At 40.1% G+C, this 18,153-nt stretch overlaps 1 protein-coding gene across 1 annotated transcript; it reads right to left on the reverse strand.

The window, feature by feature from the left end:
• Positions 1-7,555: 7,555 nt before the first annotated feature.
• Positions 7,556-15,956, reverse strand: PVALB (parvalbumin). The gene is made up of 4 exons (XM_050905911.1): positions 15,881-15,956; positions 13,807-13,939; positions 13,287-13,396; positions 7,556-7,855 (listed from the first exon to the last, which is right to left on the reverse strand). Exons 1-4 carry the CDS (start codon positions 15,939-15,941, stop codon positions 7,827-7,829), a joined length of 333 nt encoding a protein of 110 aa, XP_050761868.1. The 5' UTR covers positions 15,942-15,956; the 3' UTR covers positions 7,556-7,826.
• Between the last annotated feature and the right edge of the window lie 2,197 nt (positions 15,957-18,153).

Genomic DNA, 18,153 nt, shown 5'->3' on the forward strand with positions numbered 1-18,153 from the left:
AAAATTCCAGCTTGAATCTTTATTTGTTTGTTCTTGCATATGGAAGCTAGGTAAAGTGCTGGGAACAAAACCTAAATGTTTAGTTTTTAACAATATACCTTGAGGCATTAGACATGGATAGTTGATCAGGGATCTGGAACTTCATACAGAAAGTCTTACGGTTGTATAGATCTCTCCATGGGAGAGTATCTGTGACAGACTGAGGACTTGCTGTGGCTTTGTGTGTGGCCTGAACCTTTCTCAGCTGTGAGTACGCTATTATTGGAGCAATCATTGTCATGCTCTTTTGCACAGAGTCATGCATAGGGTGATTGGATGTGGTAAGTGAGCGTTGAGTATGCTTCTGCATCATGGGGAAGGGGTTAATCTGTCAAATACAGAATATATGAATACATGACATCTTTAAATGAGCTACCCGTAATTCCAGCATGACAGTCATTATGTGGTGATGATGACTACGATGTCAGCTGGGAATCTTTTTTTGGATCTCTAGCTGCTGTCTGCTTAGAAAGCAGCTGCTAGGTTTACACTAATGCTATGTCTTATGTTAAAAACTGTAAGACTACATTCAAATAATGAGATTTATTAAAAAATAAAAGGTTATGTTTTGGTTTATATTCTGTTTATGTTTTTAGGGTTTGAATGTTCAAGGTTTTCTCTGCAGGCATGACAGCTAGGATTTTTTTCCCCTTGCTGAAAACTGAGAGTCAGCCATATAACTCCAGGACCTGGAGGTTTAATGGAGGAAGGAGAAGAGAAATATTTGAGACTCCTAATTAAATTTTAAAAAGTTTACAACACTCCGTTTTCTATCATCTCCACTTTTCTAACAGGTTAATTTTTAGGCACAAACTTTTCCACCTTATCCATGTCCTTTCTTTTCAAGGTCAATTTATTATAATGTATTTATATTATAATAAAACCTCTTCTGCTCTAAGCTTTTCAAATCCTCCCACTAATCATCTCCAATCCTTCCTGCTCTGGATTTCCTTTTCCCCAAGTCCCAGACCCTGAATTTCTGTGTTGTTCACCCTCCGGCCCCTGTCTCAGAGGTCTCTGTCCATGTATTGTTGCTTTCTCCTACTTCAATAGCAAGGCTTCCCCTCCTGTGTTCCCAGTAGCTGTTCACACCAGCTACTTCCTTCCCATTCGCTGCTGAGCCTTGCTGGTCAAAGTCTTTGTGGCTTTCTTCCTACAGACATAGGGCCTTGGTTCCTGCTTCTGATGAAGTCTTAAACATATGGGCTACACAGTGAACTTATAAAAATTCTAAACGAGAAGGATCCTGAGCTTGTAAAAATAGGATACACCCAGGAAAAAAATTACATGGGACCCCTTCATTGTTCCGTGTTCTGTGTTTTATATTCAATAGACTAGATGAAATTTCAGGTTAATTTTGACCTATCAGGCCTTCAGTGAGAAATAATTCAAGTTCTGTTGTATCAGTTATCTTCCTTTGGAGCATTTGAAATGAAGATACATTTGAACACTAGGATCCTCAACAGGCCAAAAAAGAAGTAGACTCATTAAATCTATGGGCAAATGCCTCTTAAGACTCCTCTGCTTTGCTAAGAAGGCTATCACAGGTGAACAAGAAAGTTAATACATGCAGAGAGGAACAGAAAACCACTGGCTCTAGTAATGGAGATTGTTACAGAACATAATTGAACACTGACTGCAGCAAAGCTAAAAGGAGACTTGCATTACAATGACATAAAATCTTTATTTTTTCCCCTAACCTCTGATTTCAGCTGTCTGACTAAGAGCAGGTGCTGGGCAATAGCTCAATTTCAACAACCCATTGCAGCTGAAAGAGTAGACGCAATTGTGCTGTATGCAGCAAAATTGAAAATTACTTTAAGGGAGGGGGAATGCAAATGTTTTAAGACAGAAAATCTTCATTCATCTGCAGAAGGAAGCATAAAATTAGCACAGCCGCGTAATTCTTATTCCTCTTTATATTAAAGCAGTAATAAGTGCTTGTTAATTTGCTTTTACCTATATATTTTAGTATCTTTCTAGTGATACATTTTTTTTAAACTGCATTGCATTGTGAAAATACAGGAAGTGGAGTTTGTTAACAATTAAAATGTTAAGAATTTAAAAAAATCCTTCCAGGCAACGTTTCCAAAACCTGAAAATGTCTCTGAACCATTTGTCTTTTCAGCAACGCATGGACCTTCCTCCAGTAATCAATGGTTAAGCATTTGACCTCTGGTCCTGTGCCTCTTATGACCTGTCTAGAAGCTCTAGTGGCAAAGTTGGGAGAGTTACCGTGTTTTTACCACCTGAAGGCCTAAGTATCCATTTGTTAATGCCAGGGTTGTGCCACTGTAGCACCGGTGAAACCAACTGTATTTTTGTACATAAACCATTAATTGCTCAGACGAGCAGCTTCTAGAATTAAAAACTGTTGTTGCAATAAGAGTTGGACATTCTGATTCAGACACTGACAGGATCCTTTCACTGAGATTTTCCTAGGTGGAAGACCTAGGAGTGTATGAAAAAAAACCATCTTTGCTAGCTGCATGTTCCATAGGGTTATTAAGTGCCTTCCAGTATTTTTATTTGGATCTTCAGATCCATTTATTGTTGTAACTCATGCAGTCCCTTCTATTTTTCTGGTGGCTGGAGAAGGACTCTAGTATTTGTATTCATATTAACTTCTGTCTTTAAAAGTGTATCGACCTTCGTTAAGCTTTGTTACTGTATTAAGCAGAAGAGCACTAATCAGAAATGGACTTCCTCCCTTGTGAAGTAATTATCCCACATTAAGAGATCCTACAGTCTGGGAAAGTTTTGACGATTGATCTCTCATGCACACAGCTAACCCCCTTTAGACACATTTGGCTTCACTCTCTCTTGTTTAGGAGAAAAGTTGTTTTAAATGTTGGAGCTCTGGAGAGTGTTGGTATTTCTAAAGAGTGTGTCTCTTTGGAAAAGAGAATCTGCTGAAATACTCTCTCAGAATGAAGGTACAGCAGCTTGGGTTCAAGCACATGTTAGCAATGAGAGAATCCAGGACCTAGAGGAGGTATTTTCATCACTGGCATGTGCTAAAGCTTGTGCTCTTGTGTCTGTGTTACCCATGGTTCCTGGGTGGTGTTAGAACAAGAATGTCAGCACATGCTTTAACCACAGCTGAATTTTGGTGTGTTAATGCATGCCATATAATTTCTTTTTCGTTTGCAATTGACTTATAAATAAAAGAACGTGTTCCCTATCCACTGACCACTTAAATCTCAATCTGGGATTTTAGAGTCAAATGAAGTTCTTTTGTGCTTTATGCTCATTAATAAAAATTTTGTGGGCTAATTTGTGTCTTCAGTGAATCTTGCATAAATTCATAATCTTTGATGTTATTTTGTTGAGGCTGAACTTGTTGCAAATATTGTGCAATGCTGCAGTTTTAAATTCAGTAACAATATTAACTCTGTTTTGGACGGAATATTGTTAATGTTTAGATACTATAGCACAGAGGCTTTGATAAAACTATGTGTGCGCTGCTGGAAAGGAGAACGTGAACTGCATTTCCAGTCTTTGAAAGTATTTAGAAACTAGGGAAAAGTTACTTCCCCACAAAAGATGCAAAGTCAGAAAAGGCAAAATAAGCAAACAAGCAAGCTTTGCTTTGATGAAGTGAACAAAGTGTGGAACCAATCATAGGACATTAGGCAGTGTTGAGCTCAGGACTGGTGGATAGACTGTAAATATAAATCCTAGCTCAGCTTCTGCAAAGTGAACAGGTGTTATGGCCTCCAGTCCATTGATTCCCAAAATAAGACATGTGGAAAATTGCTGATCCATGAAACTCCATTAAGAGCTTGGCAGGACCCTTAAAGCATAAACAATTATGAATTGTTGGTTAAGGGTTTGGTAATGATAAATGGTGATCGGAGAAGTTTTAAGAGTTGGTGATGGTCTGTCGATACAAATCTTTTTTGTTAAATGGTAATGTCATTTGTCAGGAAATGATGGTTTGTCTATGACTTGAGGATTTGGCTCTTCTTTCTTTTGAGTTGTAGCTGAGAGGGAGCTGTATTTCTTTCCTAGCAATATATAATACCAATGTGAACAAGTAGTGTCTTTTTTTGTATGTGTAAACATAATTTACATATCTTAAATCATCCAGTTGTGTCTCATTACAAACCATTGGCTATGAATCCAAGGAAAGGATGTGTACTGATTATTTAAAATTTGTCTTCAACCTGATGGCTGGAGTTGGTTTTTTTCATAACTTCTGCTGTATTACAACAGGGGAGAAAATTATGGAACACTTACTGTTCAGGACAAAGAAGAAGATGTAAGATGCCAATTAAGAAAATGAAGGTAAATGTTTCTTGGAGAAACTTGATTTTGCTCCTGTCGTGGTTTAACCCCAGCCAGCAACTAAGCACCATGCAGCTGCTCGCTCACTCCCCCCCACCCAGTAGGATGGAGGAGGGAATCGGGGGGAAAAAAAAAAACAACCAAAAAAACCTCATGGGTTGAGATAAAGACCGTTTAATAGGACAGAAAGGAAGGAAAATAATAATAAAATGACAATAATACTACTAAAAGAATTAGAATATACAAACAAGTGATACACAATGCAGTTGCTCACCACTTGCTGACTGATGCCCAGTCAGTTCCCGAGCAGCAATCCGCCCCTCCCAGCCAACTCCCCCCAGTTTATATACTGGGCATGGCATCATATGGTATGGAATATTCCTTTGGCCAGTTTGGGTCAGCTGTGCTGGCTGTGTCCCCTCCCAGCTTCTTGTGCCCCTCCAGCCTTCTTGCTGGCTGGGCATGAGAAGCTGCAAAATCCTTGACTTATAAACCCTACTTAGCAACAACTAAAAACATCAGTGTGTTATCAACATTATTCTCCTACTAAATCCAAACCATAGCACTATACCAGCTACTAGGAAGAAAATTAACTCTATCCCAGCTGAAACCAGGACAGCTCCTTTGCTTATGCATGTGAAAATTAAAACATCTTTCTTCATGAAATAATACATTGCAGGGTAATGTGGATTTTTTGTATTTGTCAGGCATACTATAATCCACACTCTGCTGAAAGCCTGATTAAATTTTGTAGCAAATTCTTTCTTCACTCTTTACAGTAGTTTCTGTGATAGTCTTAAAGACATTAAAATGAGCTATATGAAAATGAATCATTTAATATATTGTATGCATAAGGTTTTGTTTTATATTTTATTGTAACTTAAAATTTTGCATTTGTTTGCTGCGTTTTGAGCCATGACTAGATAACTTCCACCTAACAGGAAAATTCTGAGAATTTTTGTTAGTTGGAAATGGAACAATTCAAGATTTGGGGAAGGTTTGGAAGGAATTTGGGTGGGAAAAGTAAGAATCTAAGATAAACATTGAAGAGCCAGCAGTGAAAAAAAGTAATAGTTTGATGATAATTGATAAAACAGTCATTTTATGTTTGGGCAAAGATTTATTTATATTACACACGTTTGATTTTTTTTTTTTTTTTTTTTTTTGCTTCAGTGATAGAGGCATGAAATATTGAAATTTGAACTTTGAATTTAAAATACCGTTAGGGAAAAAAGTGGTTTAAAACAGATTTTATGAGAATTCTGATTACATAGGTTCTGAGTATACCAGTTGCATATTTGAATAAACTGACCAAACGCACGTTTAGAATGTCAGGTACTGTCACCATGAAAAGTAAAGATGGTATTTTGGAGGTCTCTCTACCCATTGTAACTTTTTCAGTTTGAGAGTGAAGGATATTTCTTTTCATCTTATCCATTACTACGTAGCTGAAAAATTTCAGGCCGAATTAGGCAGTGTTGCTTGTTCAGGAGTGATTGAGGGAATAATGTGAAGAAAGAATGATATAGGAATCTTTGGGGTCTTCAGACTTTTATGCCAGTAAAATATCCCCATTAATGTTGCTGTAAATTACTTTTTCACATAATGTACTATAAATAATTTTTTAGACTCATTAATGGCTGTGGTTTTTTGCTATTTGTTCTATTGTGCTATTTTTTTTGTTAAAGCCCTGGATAAAATTTCAGCTTTTATGCCATCCAGTGAAGCATTAAAATATAAATCCTTGCAGGTTCAAAGAATAGAAAGAGACTATAAAGGGCTTTGTTTATATAGCGATTTTTATGTCGATTCTCTGATTCCATGGATCTTCATTCAGGACACTTCAATAGCTGCGTTCCTAATGTTTTTTCTGTAGCCCTGTATACTCTTGTAATTACGCTTTATTGCCACTTGAGGTCAGCAGCTGCCGAGAAAAAGAATTAAACTATCGCTTCATTGCAATCCGTTTTCATTTGCTTTATTTAGAATACTTAAAAATCAATACATTCTTCAGATCCGTATATACATTGTGCAAAACCAAACGATTTCTTTTGAACGCACAGCAGCTTCAGCAACAAGTATTCCTTGTAAGTTACTACAGAGTGAAAATCTAGAATGGCTTTAGGGAGTGTTTGTTGGCTTCCCAAGTAGCATTGGGTAATCGTTGTGGCAGAGAATAGTATTCTGTACAATGTGATGGTGAGAGGGTTTCAGCCTTATCTTTTTGTTTATACTAAATTAGTGATAATAAATCTGAATGGAATAAGGTATTATTGCTGCAGGGAATAGTTTGGAATCCAGAAATGGCAAATATCCTTCCTTTTTATTGCAGTAGTAATCAATGTTCTGTCAAGATGTGGGGAAGATGTTGCCTAAAAGGATTCCTCCCCCCGCTTTAATCTTTGCTTTAAAAAAAAAAAAAAAAAAAGATAAAAAGCATGAGCTTGGTGCCAAAGTTACTGAACAGGATTTGGGAAACAAGTGTTTACCTCTTGGCTCTGTCATAGGCTTACTGTTGGCTGGTCATTTCCTTAGCTTGAGTCTCAGTTTCCTATATGTAACTCAAAAAAAGACATTCACTTCTCTGGTGAAGTTTTAGAAGAAATGTTTTTTGATGGGATTTTTCGATATACTATTTTAACAGTGGGAGTGTCAACAGCAGCATCACACCTGAATCTTGGTGTCCCCTTTCCTGAAATTCATACTGTTGTTTCTTGTGAGTATGCGGTTCTTCCTGTCCTAGATAGTTGTGTAACATTGCTAGTAAACATATCCTGTGTTTCAGAAGTGACCGCTTTTTAATAGTTTACGAAGTTATCTCCATGCATGATTGGCACTAGCTGATATTCCTGTCAAACCTTTTATCCAAAAATCCCCCTGCACCAGGCAAATTTAACAAATGATACAGACAAGGATCAATTTACTGATCACCAAAATGCAGCAGGGGAGATGTAGGTTAAATATTAGGAAATACTTTTTAGCTATAACACTGATTAAGTCGAATGAACAAACTGCCAAATGAAGTTGGGTAATTGCCATCACTAGAGATTTTCCAGGCTATGAGTATGCATCCATTTAGCAGGGATGGCTTAAAAATAATGCTGTCAGTTTTGCCACAGTTCAGAACTTGGACTGAATGACTCATTATATGCATGTTTTATCCCAAATAATTTTTTAAGTTTGTTCCCACTTTACCCTAGCTAAGGATAAAGCAGCAGGGATGTCAGCAAAAAAGAGTAAAATTTTCTCTCAGCGTGTGCCAAGCCTACATGAAATAAGAAACAAGTTATAGTGAGAGAGAATAAAGCCCAGATTGATGTGACCTTTATTATTTTAACAGTGTCTTTCAGCACAATTACAGAGTTGCAGGATTGCAGAGAACAGAGCTGGAGTATAAAATAACATAAATAAATAGAACAGGAGCCAAAGCGGTCGGCAGGAGGTGGTTGGAATTGGGCAGTGAAGGATGGGTGAAAGGTTTGCATTGGTCAAAGCCTTTATGATTCAGCCACCATAGTTGCAAATTCTGGAGAGGGGAAAAATTTTTTAAAAATATTAAAAAAAGAAAAAGTAAAGAAGGAGGAAGCATATTACAATGATTACAGAGTCACTGGTGTAGCAGAAACATCACAATAACAGAAGAACAAAGAAATCCCAGTTAATTAAAGGGAAAGTATGACTTGGGAAATCTTACAGTGAAATGAAAGGATTTTCTGAGGGTAAGGGAGAAATGCTATACATGCCAGACTGTCAAGACTGTCCACCGCTATTCATCTGAAGAACTTGATTAGTTCCCTGTTATTCCTTTGTAAATCTCAATGGGATGAAGGCAAGAACTAGAAATTTAATTTTGCAGTGAGATAAATTTCCTTTATATCAGAGTTTGGCAAAGAGACTATTAATGAGTCTTTCAGAGTATTCATGTCCCTATATTATAAATATATTACATTTAAACTCAATTTTGTAATGGCAAATTGACTGAAAATGACAGATTACAAAACCAGAAGGCTGGCACCAACCTACATAGCAATCTTGACCACATTGTTGATAACAAGAAAAATTCCTGTAATCTCAGAGGGCCAGGATTTTACCCTGTGGCTTTTATTAGTGTTACATCCATAATATTTACATAAATGTATCTATCTGCAGTTTGGGGTTATTTTATGCTTTGGTATATATAATGCCTTTCAGCAGGGTGATAACGCATGGAAAAGGCACATTTGTATCCTGGTGAATAGCTGCCTGGCATACTGCACTCTGAATACTGTATTACCCAAGGAGGTTATAATTCCTAACTCCATCTAACCTTGGAGCAGTTACACATGAGAATACCTTGCACAGTTGTGTGTGCCTCAGAGCATTAAAAATGACAGACTGGAGGGAATCCCAAGATAGGGCAACAAAAATGATAAAGGGATTAGAGGGTATACAGAGAGAGTGGTTTATGGGTTTAACATAATGAGCTGAGAGGAAAATGACAAATAGGGGAGGCAGTCATCTGTAAAGGCTCAAGAGAAAATTATTGAAGTTTGACATAATGAAGAGTAATGTCTTGCAACTAAAAAAGATAGAAGATGAAAATCAGGCATTTTTAAAGAACATTCTAATGTTTCGTTGAAAAATGCTAAACTCTAAACAAGTGAAATCTTTACTAACTGGTGTGTGCAAACAGAGAGCATTTTTGATGATGTGTCCAAAAAACATGTTGCCAAATGCTGACAAACCAGACTGAGAAATAAAAGTGTCAGAGAGTTTAAATTAAATCCAAATTTATCCATCATTTTGAAAGATGTAAATCCAAATTAGGATTAGTCATGCAGATTACTTAACACAAAACGTGTATAAATCCTGTACACGGTGGGTACATAGATCGAAAGTGTTGCAAACTGAATTTAAGAGATAATATAAAGTGCTTGTGATAGAAACCCAGGCTATTCTGGGCAGACAAGGAAAAGGGCTATGATTATTAAATCACTGTGTGAATAAATCCTGCAGAGAGAAACATGAACTGCAATGGATGAAACCTTTCCAAGAGGGAAAACTAACTATGCATATTCTGTTAGAACAAGTTGTCATACTGGCTACAGCTAAATTAAATCCTTTTTATAATAATTTGTATCTATGGAATATATTTGGAAAAGGTTATTCAGACTTGCAGCCAAATATTTTCTATAATACATTATCATAGTGATATTATCACTTAATGGCATTATATTTCACGGGTACTTTCTGATAGCTATTCTGATAAAATACTCCTTCATGAATAACTGCTGTATGCTTTATACTTTTTCCAGGATTTTCAATATACTTAAAATATTTCAAAGATGTTCCAGTTGAATAGTCTTGTACACTAGTTCACTATTTATTTTCATATGAAGGTTAGCCCAACCACAGGTGGCTTGTGGAGGCATTGTTACAAAGTGTATTCATATATGCAAAATTTCTGAGATAAGGCACTGTATATTGGCCCCTGCCTGTTGGTCATTCTTATAAATGTTTATTGCCTCTGACTGGCCTGTTAGTGAGAGAATCCTTGTGATTGACTACCTCCTCTTTTCCAGTTGTAATTCTCCTTCCAAACAAAATAAAGTTCTATCTTTCTTTGCACAAATGATAGTTTTAAATTACAAGGATTTAGACTATTTTGTCATGTAAAATAATTTACTAGCTGTCTTGTGTCAAAGCTCTGATTTCAAAGGAGAGGATTGTTTCACTGTGTTCAGTATAGTTTAGTAGTATATACCAGCCTAATGCATACCCTATAGTATTTTACTGAAATGACAGATATAATTACAGAGAACATGTTGTAGGCTAATGATTTCTCTCATCAGATTGTGTTTTTTACATTATCTGTACAATAGCAAATCTGTTTAGGAAACTTCATAAGTAATGGCTTACAGTAGTTTATTTTAGAAGGTACAGGAGCACAAAGAGGGATAAGAAAAGGAGGACTTCCAAAAGATTTTTTCTTTTTTGTTATGACTTTTACCTGTGGCAAGGTCATGACTTACCAGTTGTAATTTTGAATGCTTGACGTCTCATTTTTACAACATTTACAGAAAATAATTGAAACATTTTAAAATAATTGCAGAAGTTGAGCTGTATCAAGGAAAAGACTTTGACTTACTGGGATAAAAATTTGGATTTATTCTGTCTACAGTGCATGATCTTTGAAAATTCTCTATGTACTTTCTCAAGTCTACTAATATCAAGAAACTGAAAGGCATGATGTGCATGTCCAGTGCTAATACACAAAATAGATTAAAAAAACATTGTGAGCAGAAATCTTCATTTTCTTTTCTCCTCTTTCTTATAAATGTTCTCCTGAAGCTGACAGAGCTGCTTCAGCATCACTTCCCAATCCAATCTGGAAGCTAATGTTTGTAGTTTTATTAGGTAACTTGGCCTTGACCTGCAATTTTTTTCAGATTCGTCATCTTTTGTTCACATCAGTGGAAGATGGAGGGGGCTTGACATCACACAGAAAATTATTATGTCTTGCATGAACAGGCTGCAAGTTTTCAATTGTTTGAAACTGGCAGTTCAGCCACAAATTACAAATCTTGATTGGACAAGAGGTAAACTGGTGAAACTATTTCTGACCTGAACAGTCTTGCAGGAATGATAAAGGTTTAAAGCAGAAGACCTAAGAGAAAATTTGTAATGTGAGACCCTAACTGGAAAAAGGCTGATTAGGTTGGGATTAACGTTTGTGATGATACATCTAAGAAAGATGGCTCTGTGGTGTTAAAAATCCATGAAGATCGGTTCTTACAGCTGCTACGGGCTCCTGAGCGACAGCATTCAAGGGCCATCTAGTGAATTAACATTAACCCCTGTGAAAGGCTACATGTTTGTGATTATTTAGTGATGTACGAAGCTGATGTTTGAAACAAGGGGTAAAAGTGATGCCTGACAATTCAGTTACAAGGAAACAAACAAATGGTTTGCAACAGAAATACAGCATTGCAATACTGAATATGAATGTGAAGTACATTCGTCACTTTACATTTTATTTACATAGGCAGTTATAATCTGGAATTGGATTTATGAACCAAAGGAAAAGCTGGAAAGTATCTGTCATCCTCATCCTTTGGCCACAGTCCCAGCTGTTAACTTTGCATGTATTTCAAGCCTTTCCGGTGTAACTATTTGCTGTTGGAGTCAAATTTAAGAAATGGAAAAGAAACCGATAAATGTTGTACAGTAGGGATATGGCCAGAAGAAGCAAAAGAAAAAAGCCCTTCATTCTCTTCTCATTATCGAGTATCGATTCAGAGTAATTCCAGTTCAAAGTCAAGGAAGGGTAAAAGTTGCAGAAGAAAGAGATAAGGAGAAGAGGTGTTTCATATTGCTTTATTACAATGTACTGGCTTTCAGGCATTGTTTCAACTTGAAAAAAAAAGTTACGGTCAATCTTAAATAAAAAAGTTAATGCTGTATTCTCTTGTCTAAGCCAAAATCATTCTGCAATATAGTTCTTTTATTCTAGTTTATACTGCTTTTGTTTTGCAGCCTTCTGGCAATAACTGAAAATGTATCTGATGTGAGGTTAGTGGATCAGCTGTAAGCTTACTTACATCAATCAAGTTTTCTTCTGAAAATCTTGCCCACTGATTTTAGTACCACTGCCACTGATTTTAATAGGAATAAGGAGGACCCATATAATAAAGCATATGAAATTTCAAATAATGACATACTCATTGGGTTCAGTAGTGCTGCTAAAGTTTAGCAGGAACTTCCCCTAGATGCTTCACAATTGCTTCTCTGCAACCGTAATATAATAATGATCTGAGAAATTAAGAGGCTTTAGTCTAGAAATAGGGTCATAGTCACTGATATGCCAGTGTGCTATGAACAGGCAGTTTAGCTAATATATCACCTGACTAATATGTCAGTGACTGATTTTGTGTGTCATTTTTTCAGCTTCTAAATTAGAAGACTATGTTAGTTAACAGTATTTTGCTTTTTATTCCTTTTCTAATTGCCTTTTTTTTTTTTTTGAGACAACATTTTTTACAAATCCCAGAGATCAGGTAACACAGAGAGTTATGAGGGTTTTTAGATATTTTTTAGATTTCAACCTATCATATGGCATATCAATATGGTGAAAACTTAGCAATTCCCTGCTGTCTAGGTGATTTAGTACTCTGGCTACAAACTTCTGCTACTATCTCCTGCAATGAGGAAAGATTTAATTCATAAATGCATCTCTTCATGTCTCTTCCAGTGTGTCTCAGGGGTACAGAAAGAGGAAAAAGGAGAAATTTTGTGTGTGGGCTAATTTGATTCATCCCAAGGGGGAATAGAAAACAGCAGTAATTTTTTAAGCAATGCTGTGAGAGGAAAAGTTGTTCTTTTCTTGTAGTTCTCATATTTAGTAAAAGGGAGTGACAAGCTTTCTTAGCTGTGAAGACCCACATAAACACTAGCAAAAGCTGGATAGACAGTTATTGTATAGAAATTCTGTAGCAGACTGGCTGTACTTCGAATTTTAAGAGCATTGCTTTGCTAAGTCATGCATTACTTTCCTATTTACTAATCATCAAGCAGAAATGCTGGTCCTCAGCTTTTTTTCTTTCTCTTTTCTAAGTTTTATAGTCAAGCCTGGGTCTTTGAACTCTGTGTCCTGATCCTCACTCCACTGAAATCAACAGAAAAATTAAACTAATTGAAGTAGTGTCTGGATCGGTCCTCAGTCCTGTGCTGTAGCGTGCCTTAACTACATCTCGGTTTCTGTAAACTCTTACCCCCTCTAGCGTCAGAACTCGGCTTCTGTTTCGCCTAAAGCCTGCAAGAAAGGTACGGCAAGTGTAGCAGGACTTGGCATTTCATTAAATCCAAATTGTGCCCTTCAGAAGGTCACAGCCCCCAGTGATTCCTAGATTGCTTCAATTCTTATATGTAAGAGTAATATTCGATTGTTACTGTCAAAGTTTACTCCTGTAATCACATACCATCAGCGCCAATTTTACCATCACCGTCCTTATCTCCAGCAGCCAGAAGAGCCTTCGTTTCTTTGTCTGATAGGTCTCTTCCATCTGGGGTAAAGCCCTTCAGTACAAACCTAAAGAGGAGGCACGGAAAAAAGGAAAGTTTTTTTCCAGAACAGTTTCACTTCGTATTTATTTGTACCACTGATTTGATATGTGAATTGGAATCCGGGGTTGTATCTTCTGTTGTTGACCTTCTTCAACATTCAGGAGGAGCGCTTTACTCTGAAACTGCATTTGACTGAAGAACTATCTGTAAGATGTAAGATCATTCATGTGTTTCAGGGATCTTGCAATAAAAGTTACAACTAGCTACCTCCAACACACTTTAGATCATAGAATCAGCAAACAACTCATTATTGCACACAAATACTAGTCAAGAGATTGAATTGTATGCTATTATCTAGAGTCTTGTAAAAAAAAACAACCAGGAAATTAGACTCTTAAGGCGAGGTTATTTGAGAAAGGACCTGTCTTTACTTACTTTAATTCTTCCTCTTCAATGAAGCCACTTCGATCTTTATCAAGAATATGGAAAACCTTCTTCACATCTTCTGGGCTCTTCTTTTTCAATCCTACCATCTCGAAAAACTTCTTGTAGTTAAAAGATTCAGCCGCTATAGGAGATGAAAAGCCAGAGAACTGCTTAGAAAAATCATTAAAACATGCACCAACACATACCGGTGGTTTTCTTCCATACTGCTGCGTGTCCTACCCTGGGAGGCACAGTCGAGCCCAGCTGTGGTAGGAGCTAGATGTACGCACTGTAATCGTCCGTGCTTCACAGACACTAACTGAAATAAACAAAGGGGGAGAGGGGCAGTGTCTCCGTTTTGCAGATCAAGAGCTGAGCTACAGAGGGATGGGGACTTGCCCAAGGTCACACAGGAAGTCTGTGATAGAGTTGGGAGCTGGAATCTAATCTGCTTGGTCTCATTTCTGTGCCTTTAACCCTTTTTTTGCTAAGTTTTACGCTAAAACAGTCATCTGAGAGCGGACTCTCTGACTATTAGATTGCTGTCACTTTTTGACATTTCCAGCCCTGGGAAAAAAAACCGCTCTTGCTCAACCATGGAGCCTAGCATTGACGAGAAGTGTTTCGGAGCACATGGCTATTTCGGTTCTGTTTCGTTTTTCCTGAAGACTTACTAGAAATTAGCGTTGCATTTCGGCCGCTAAAGGTATGTGCAATCGTGGTTTGTAAGATCAGACTCTGCAAGGGAGCGCTGTACTGTATGCTGCCTGCAAGACCTTGTGAGGCACGATCGCCGGGGAGGGAAAAAAAAACCCCAGAGCCCTTGTAATCGGAGCCGAGATAAATGAGTTTACCTGCTCCACCTCTCCTGTCCTTTAACCGCACCCGCCTTTGTCCCACCCATGTAGCCTAACGACTGTGGTGTGGATTAGAAAGGCGGGGATTAGAAATCCAATACAGTGACCTCCAAAACGTGCTGTGGACTTTTTTTTTTTTCCTTCCCCATGCATCCTTATTCCCGCCGCAGCTTTTCCTATTACATAAAATTAAGGAGGCTGTCTTTCGGGATCTGCTTGACTGAGATCTGTCATTAGTTGCTGCTAATTGCATCTGCTCCGGGACTTGGAGATGGCCCTAGAACAATGGAAGCTAATGGGAAAAGCAGCTGCCGGATCGAGCAAAGCAGTTTGTTGGTCCCTTCGACTCTCCGGCTGCTGAGTTTAGTCGGGCTCAGCGGGTTTTGGGCTTCTGTCTGTTTGGGAAGGTCATCGCACAGAGCAGGACAGAAGGAGGCTCCTCTCCTGGGTGGTGCGATCAGCCAGGTAGTTTGGGGGGAGGGGGGAGATAACGTGCGTCCCGGAGCACGATTTCTGGCGTTTCTTTGAGAGCAACCTTAACTGCCTGAATCTCTGTAAGCACGAAGAGGGTTTGCTGTCAGTTTAGGGGTCGCGATGAATTAGAGGGGTAGGGAATATCTGAAACCCGGAGGAGTCTGAGAGGGAAGTATGGACCGCTGCAGCCATTCGTCCTGCAGAAAGCTTCTGCAGTCGAGCAGTGCATCCGCTTGCTCTACTGTTGCCTTCTGCTCCATCCTGAAAAGCAAAGCCCACCCGGGGATTCCGCATAGGAAGTGAGAAAAGAGCGGTTTGTTATCTCCTTGAGACGAGAAACAGCAGTTCTGTAATACCTGAAACTGAATTTCGGGGGTGAGTGGGAAGCTGCCGACATCCACGGCTGACTTCCCTATCCCGCATCGAGCTATAATCCACCCTGGTTCGCCGAGGGTTTTGTTCCCTTTGAAAGTATCCTCTCGGTAGAAGCAAAGTCTGTCCGCAGTTACTGCTTGCCTTCCTTTAAAGTAAATATTTCACCTCCATAACGTGCAGGGCAACTTTGCTGAGGATGCAGCCCTGTACTTGATAAACCTGTCAGGCTTTCACTGCACTTCTGAAAACACATCCTCATTCGATATTTTGTCTAGCCGGATCCTCTAATCTTCCCCGAGCTTGAATAAATGCACTGCTATCCTAAGCTGAAGAGACGAAAGGGGGGAAAAGAGGAGGAAAAAAAAAAGCGCACTCACCTGAAAAGGCTCCCACAGCCTTCTTGATATCCTCAGCGCTGAGCACGTCAGTCATAGCCATCCTGCAACTGTTTGAACAGGGAAGCAAGTGCGAAAAGATTAAAAAGTGCTTTTCTCATCATTTCTGCTCATATGACCAAAGCTGCAGTGCTGTGTGGGGATGGCACACCGGGAGAGGCTGGACCCGTGCCAGCTCTATAGCTCTGCGTGGATAAGTGCCATGGGCTGTCGCTCTCCAGTTTGCAGAGCACCAAGTAGTCCACAGACGCGAGGGTTCGGCTAAAGAGAGGGTACGGGGATGCCTTTGCGGGGACCGGGGTGGGGGAAGACGCGAGTGGGGGTCGCTCCCTGGGAGGCTGGAGCCTAAGCCTTACTGGAGCAGTGGCAGAGTCTGTCGTGATACCGGCTGGAGAAAGAGTTGTGCCAAGGTCAAGTTCTCGGGTGCGGTGGAAGAGCTAGTGGTGCAGAGCAGAGCCTTTTCCTTTACTAAGTCGGGACGAGCTTTACCAGTTAGATTCGGTGGTGAGTAAGGGACTGCAGCATATGCCAAGCTTCAAGCTGCTCTTGAGGTCGGGAAGCAAATGTAATGTAGCTTTTGAACATTTGCCTTATCGTTCAAACACTTTAAACATCTCCCCCTTCTCCCTTCCCCCTCCCCTTCACACACATATTCCTTTTAGACCTCGTTTCTTTCGGGCCAGTCCATATTAAGCATCATCCTCGCTGAATTAATTATCACATCCCCGCGAATCCTACAGATCCCGTTTGTAATGCACAATATGCTGCAGAATCTTCCGCGATACGATATGGTGAAACGGGAGGCGAGGTGACAACATGCTCGTGCGGAGCTCCTGTGCAGTGGTGGGCTTCTCAGGCGGGACCGGGCACTTCCCGACATGGTCAAAAAAGATCTGGGAATTGTAGTGTATTTTCTAGGGTGGTTTTTTCCTCCAAGAAACTGTGCCCATTTCTCACATGAAATATGGCAAGCGGTCCAACTCGTTCTCAGAGTTTGGGCAGGAGCCATTAGGCTGAGATAGCCAAAGTTAGGGCCCAGTAGTAGGGCAGATCTCTGCAGGAGGATTGGCATCTCTGCCTCAGGAAAGACGGGGGAGGGCAGAGCGGTGGCAGCGACATCCCCACGCTGCGATCGGCGGGTACAGCCCGATCCCGCTGACGCAATTGCACCCTTGTCCTGAACGGGACCGGGAGAGAGCGGCCTTACAAAGGAGGCGGCTGCTGCAAAAACTCGGGTCGTTCTGTCAGGAATTCCTCGGCGCTTTTAAAAGCACGAGCCCCCATCCTTTTCTCCGCAGCCCAAGTTGAGCTATAACGGGTGAGTCATTGGCATGTCACTGAGCGCAGAAGGACGGAGGAGGAGGTGACATTGGGGTCCCCCTCTTTCCTCCCTCCCCCCTTTTCTTTTTTAAACAGCGAGTCTGCGTTGTGGGAGGGACTGTCGTTTTTCTGTCGTTGGAACTCCCCCCCCCCCCCCCCATTTCTGTGTATTTCCTGAGATACAAGAGAGGCTTAGTTTTCTCCAAGGACAAACAAGGAGGCGGATGGGGGAGCCGAGTCCCTCTCCCTAGGTTGAACGAAAGAGGAGCTGTGCGCTAGGATGCTGACCCGAGATAAACTGCAGCCCCACAGAAGGGCTCCGCGCACCTTCCCGCATGGGTAGTTCTCGCTCAGCTGCCCCCGTTGTTTCCGAGCTGGAAGGTGAAAGGGTGCAGTCAAGGCAGTACTCGGGTTACTCGGGTCTCTTGCTTTAGCGGAGCTCAGCTTGGAGAACGGAGTTGAAAAAGCCTCGTGTAGCACAGGTTAAAATCCAATCGTTAGTCTGTTTTACGCCTAGGTTAAATGTAGACCCAGCAATATACAGCTATTTCCAAGAGAAATCATGTGCGTGATGTTATGTAATTGGCGTCCCTTTACTTTTCCTTAACTGGCGGAAGGGAGAAGAGTCCCTTCTTGTTTCCAGTGCAGACGCCTCCGGCCTCATAGGACATCGCCGTCCGCTTCCCTGCTTTGCTAAGTTCAGCATCGGTGCAGTCTGCAAAGGAGCTGGGCCTCAGTCTCCACAGTTTCCTTTTCTCTCTTACGAACCTTCTGCAAACCCGTTGCTGAGGTATCCTCGTTCTTGGAGCCGCAGAGCCTCCCTTTAGGCCCCTACAAACAGGAACGCTCCTGACCATCCGCCAGTGAAGATGCTCTCGTTGCGGGTGACTCGCGTTTCGGTGTCAGCCCCGCTCTGCTGACAACGCAGAGCACAT

The sequence above is a fragment of the Gymnogyps californianus genome, chromosome 1 (assembly GCF_018139145.2).
Source record: "Gymnogyps californianus isolate 813 chromosome 1, ASM1813914v2, whole genome shotgun sequence".
Classification (NCBI taxonomy): domain Eukaryota; kingdom Metazoa; phylum Chordata; class Aves; order Accipitriformes; family Cathartidae; genus Gymnogyps; species Gymnogyps californianus.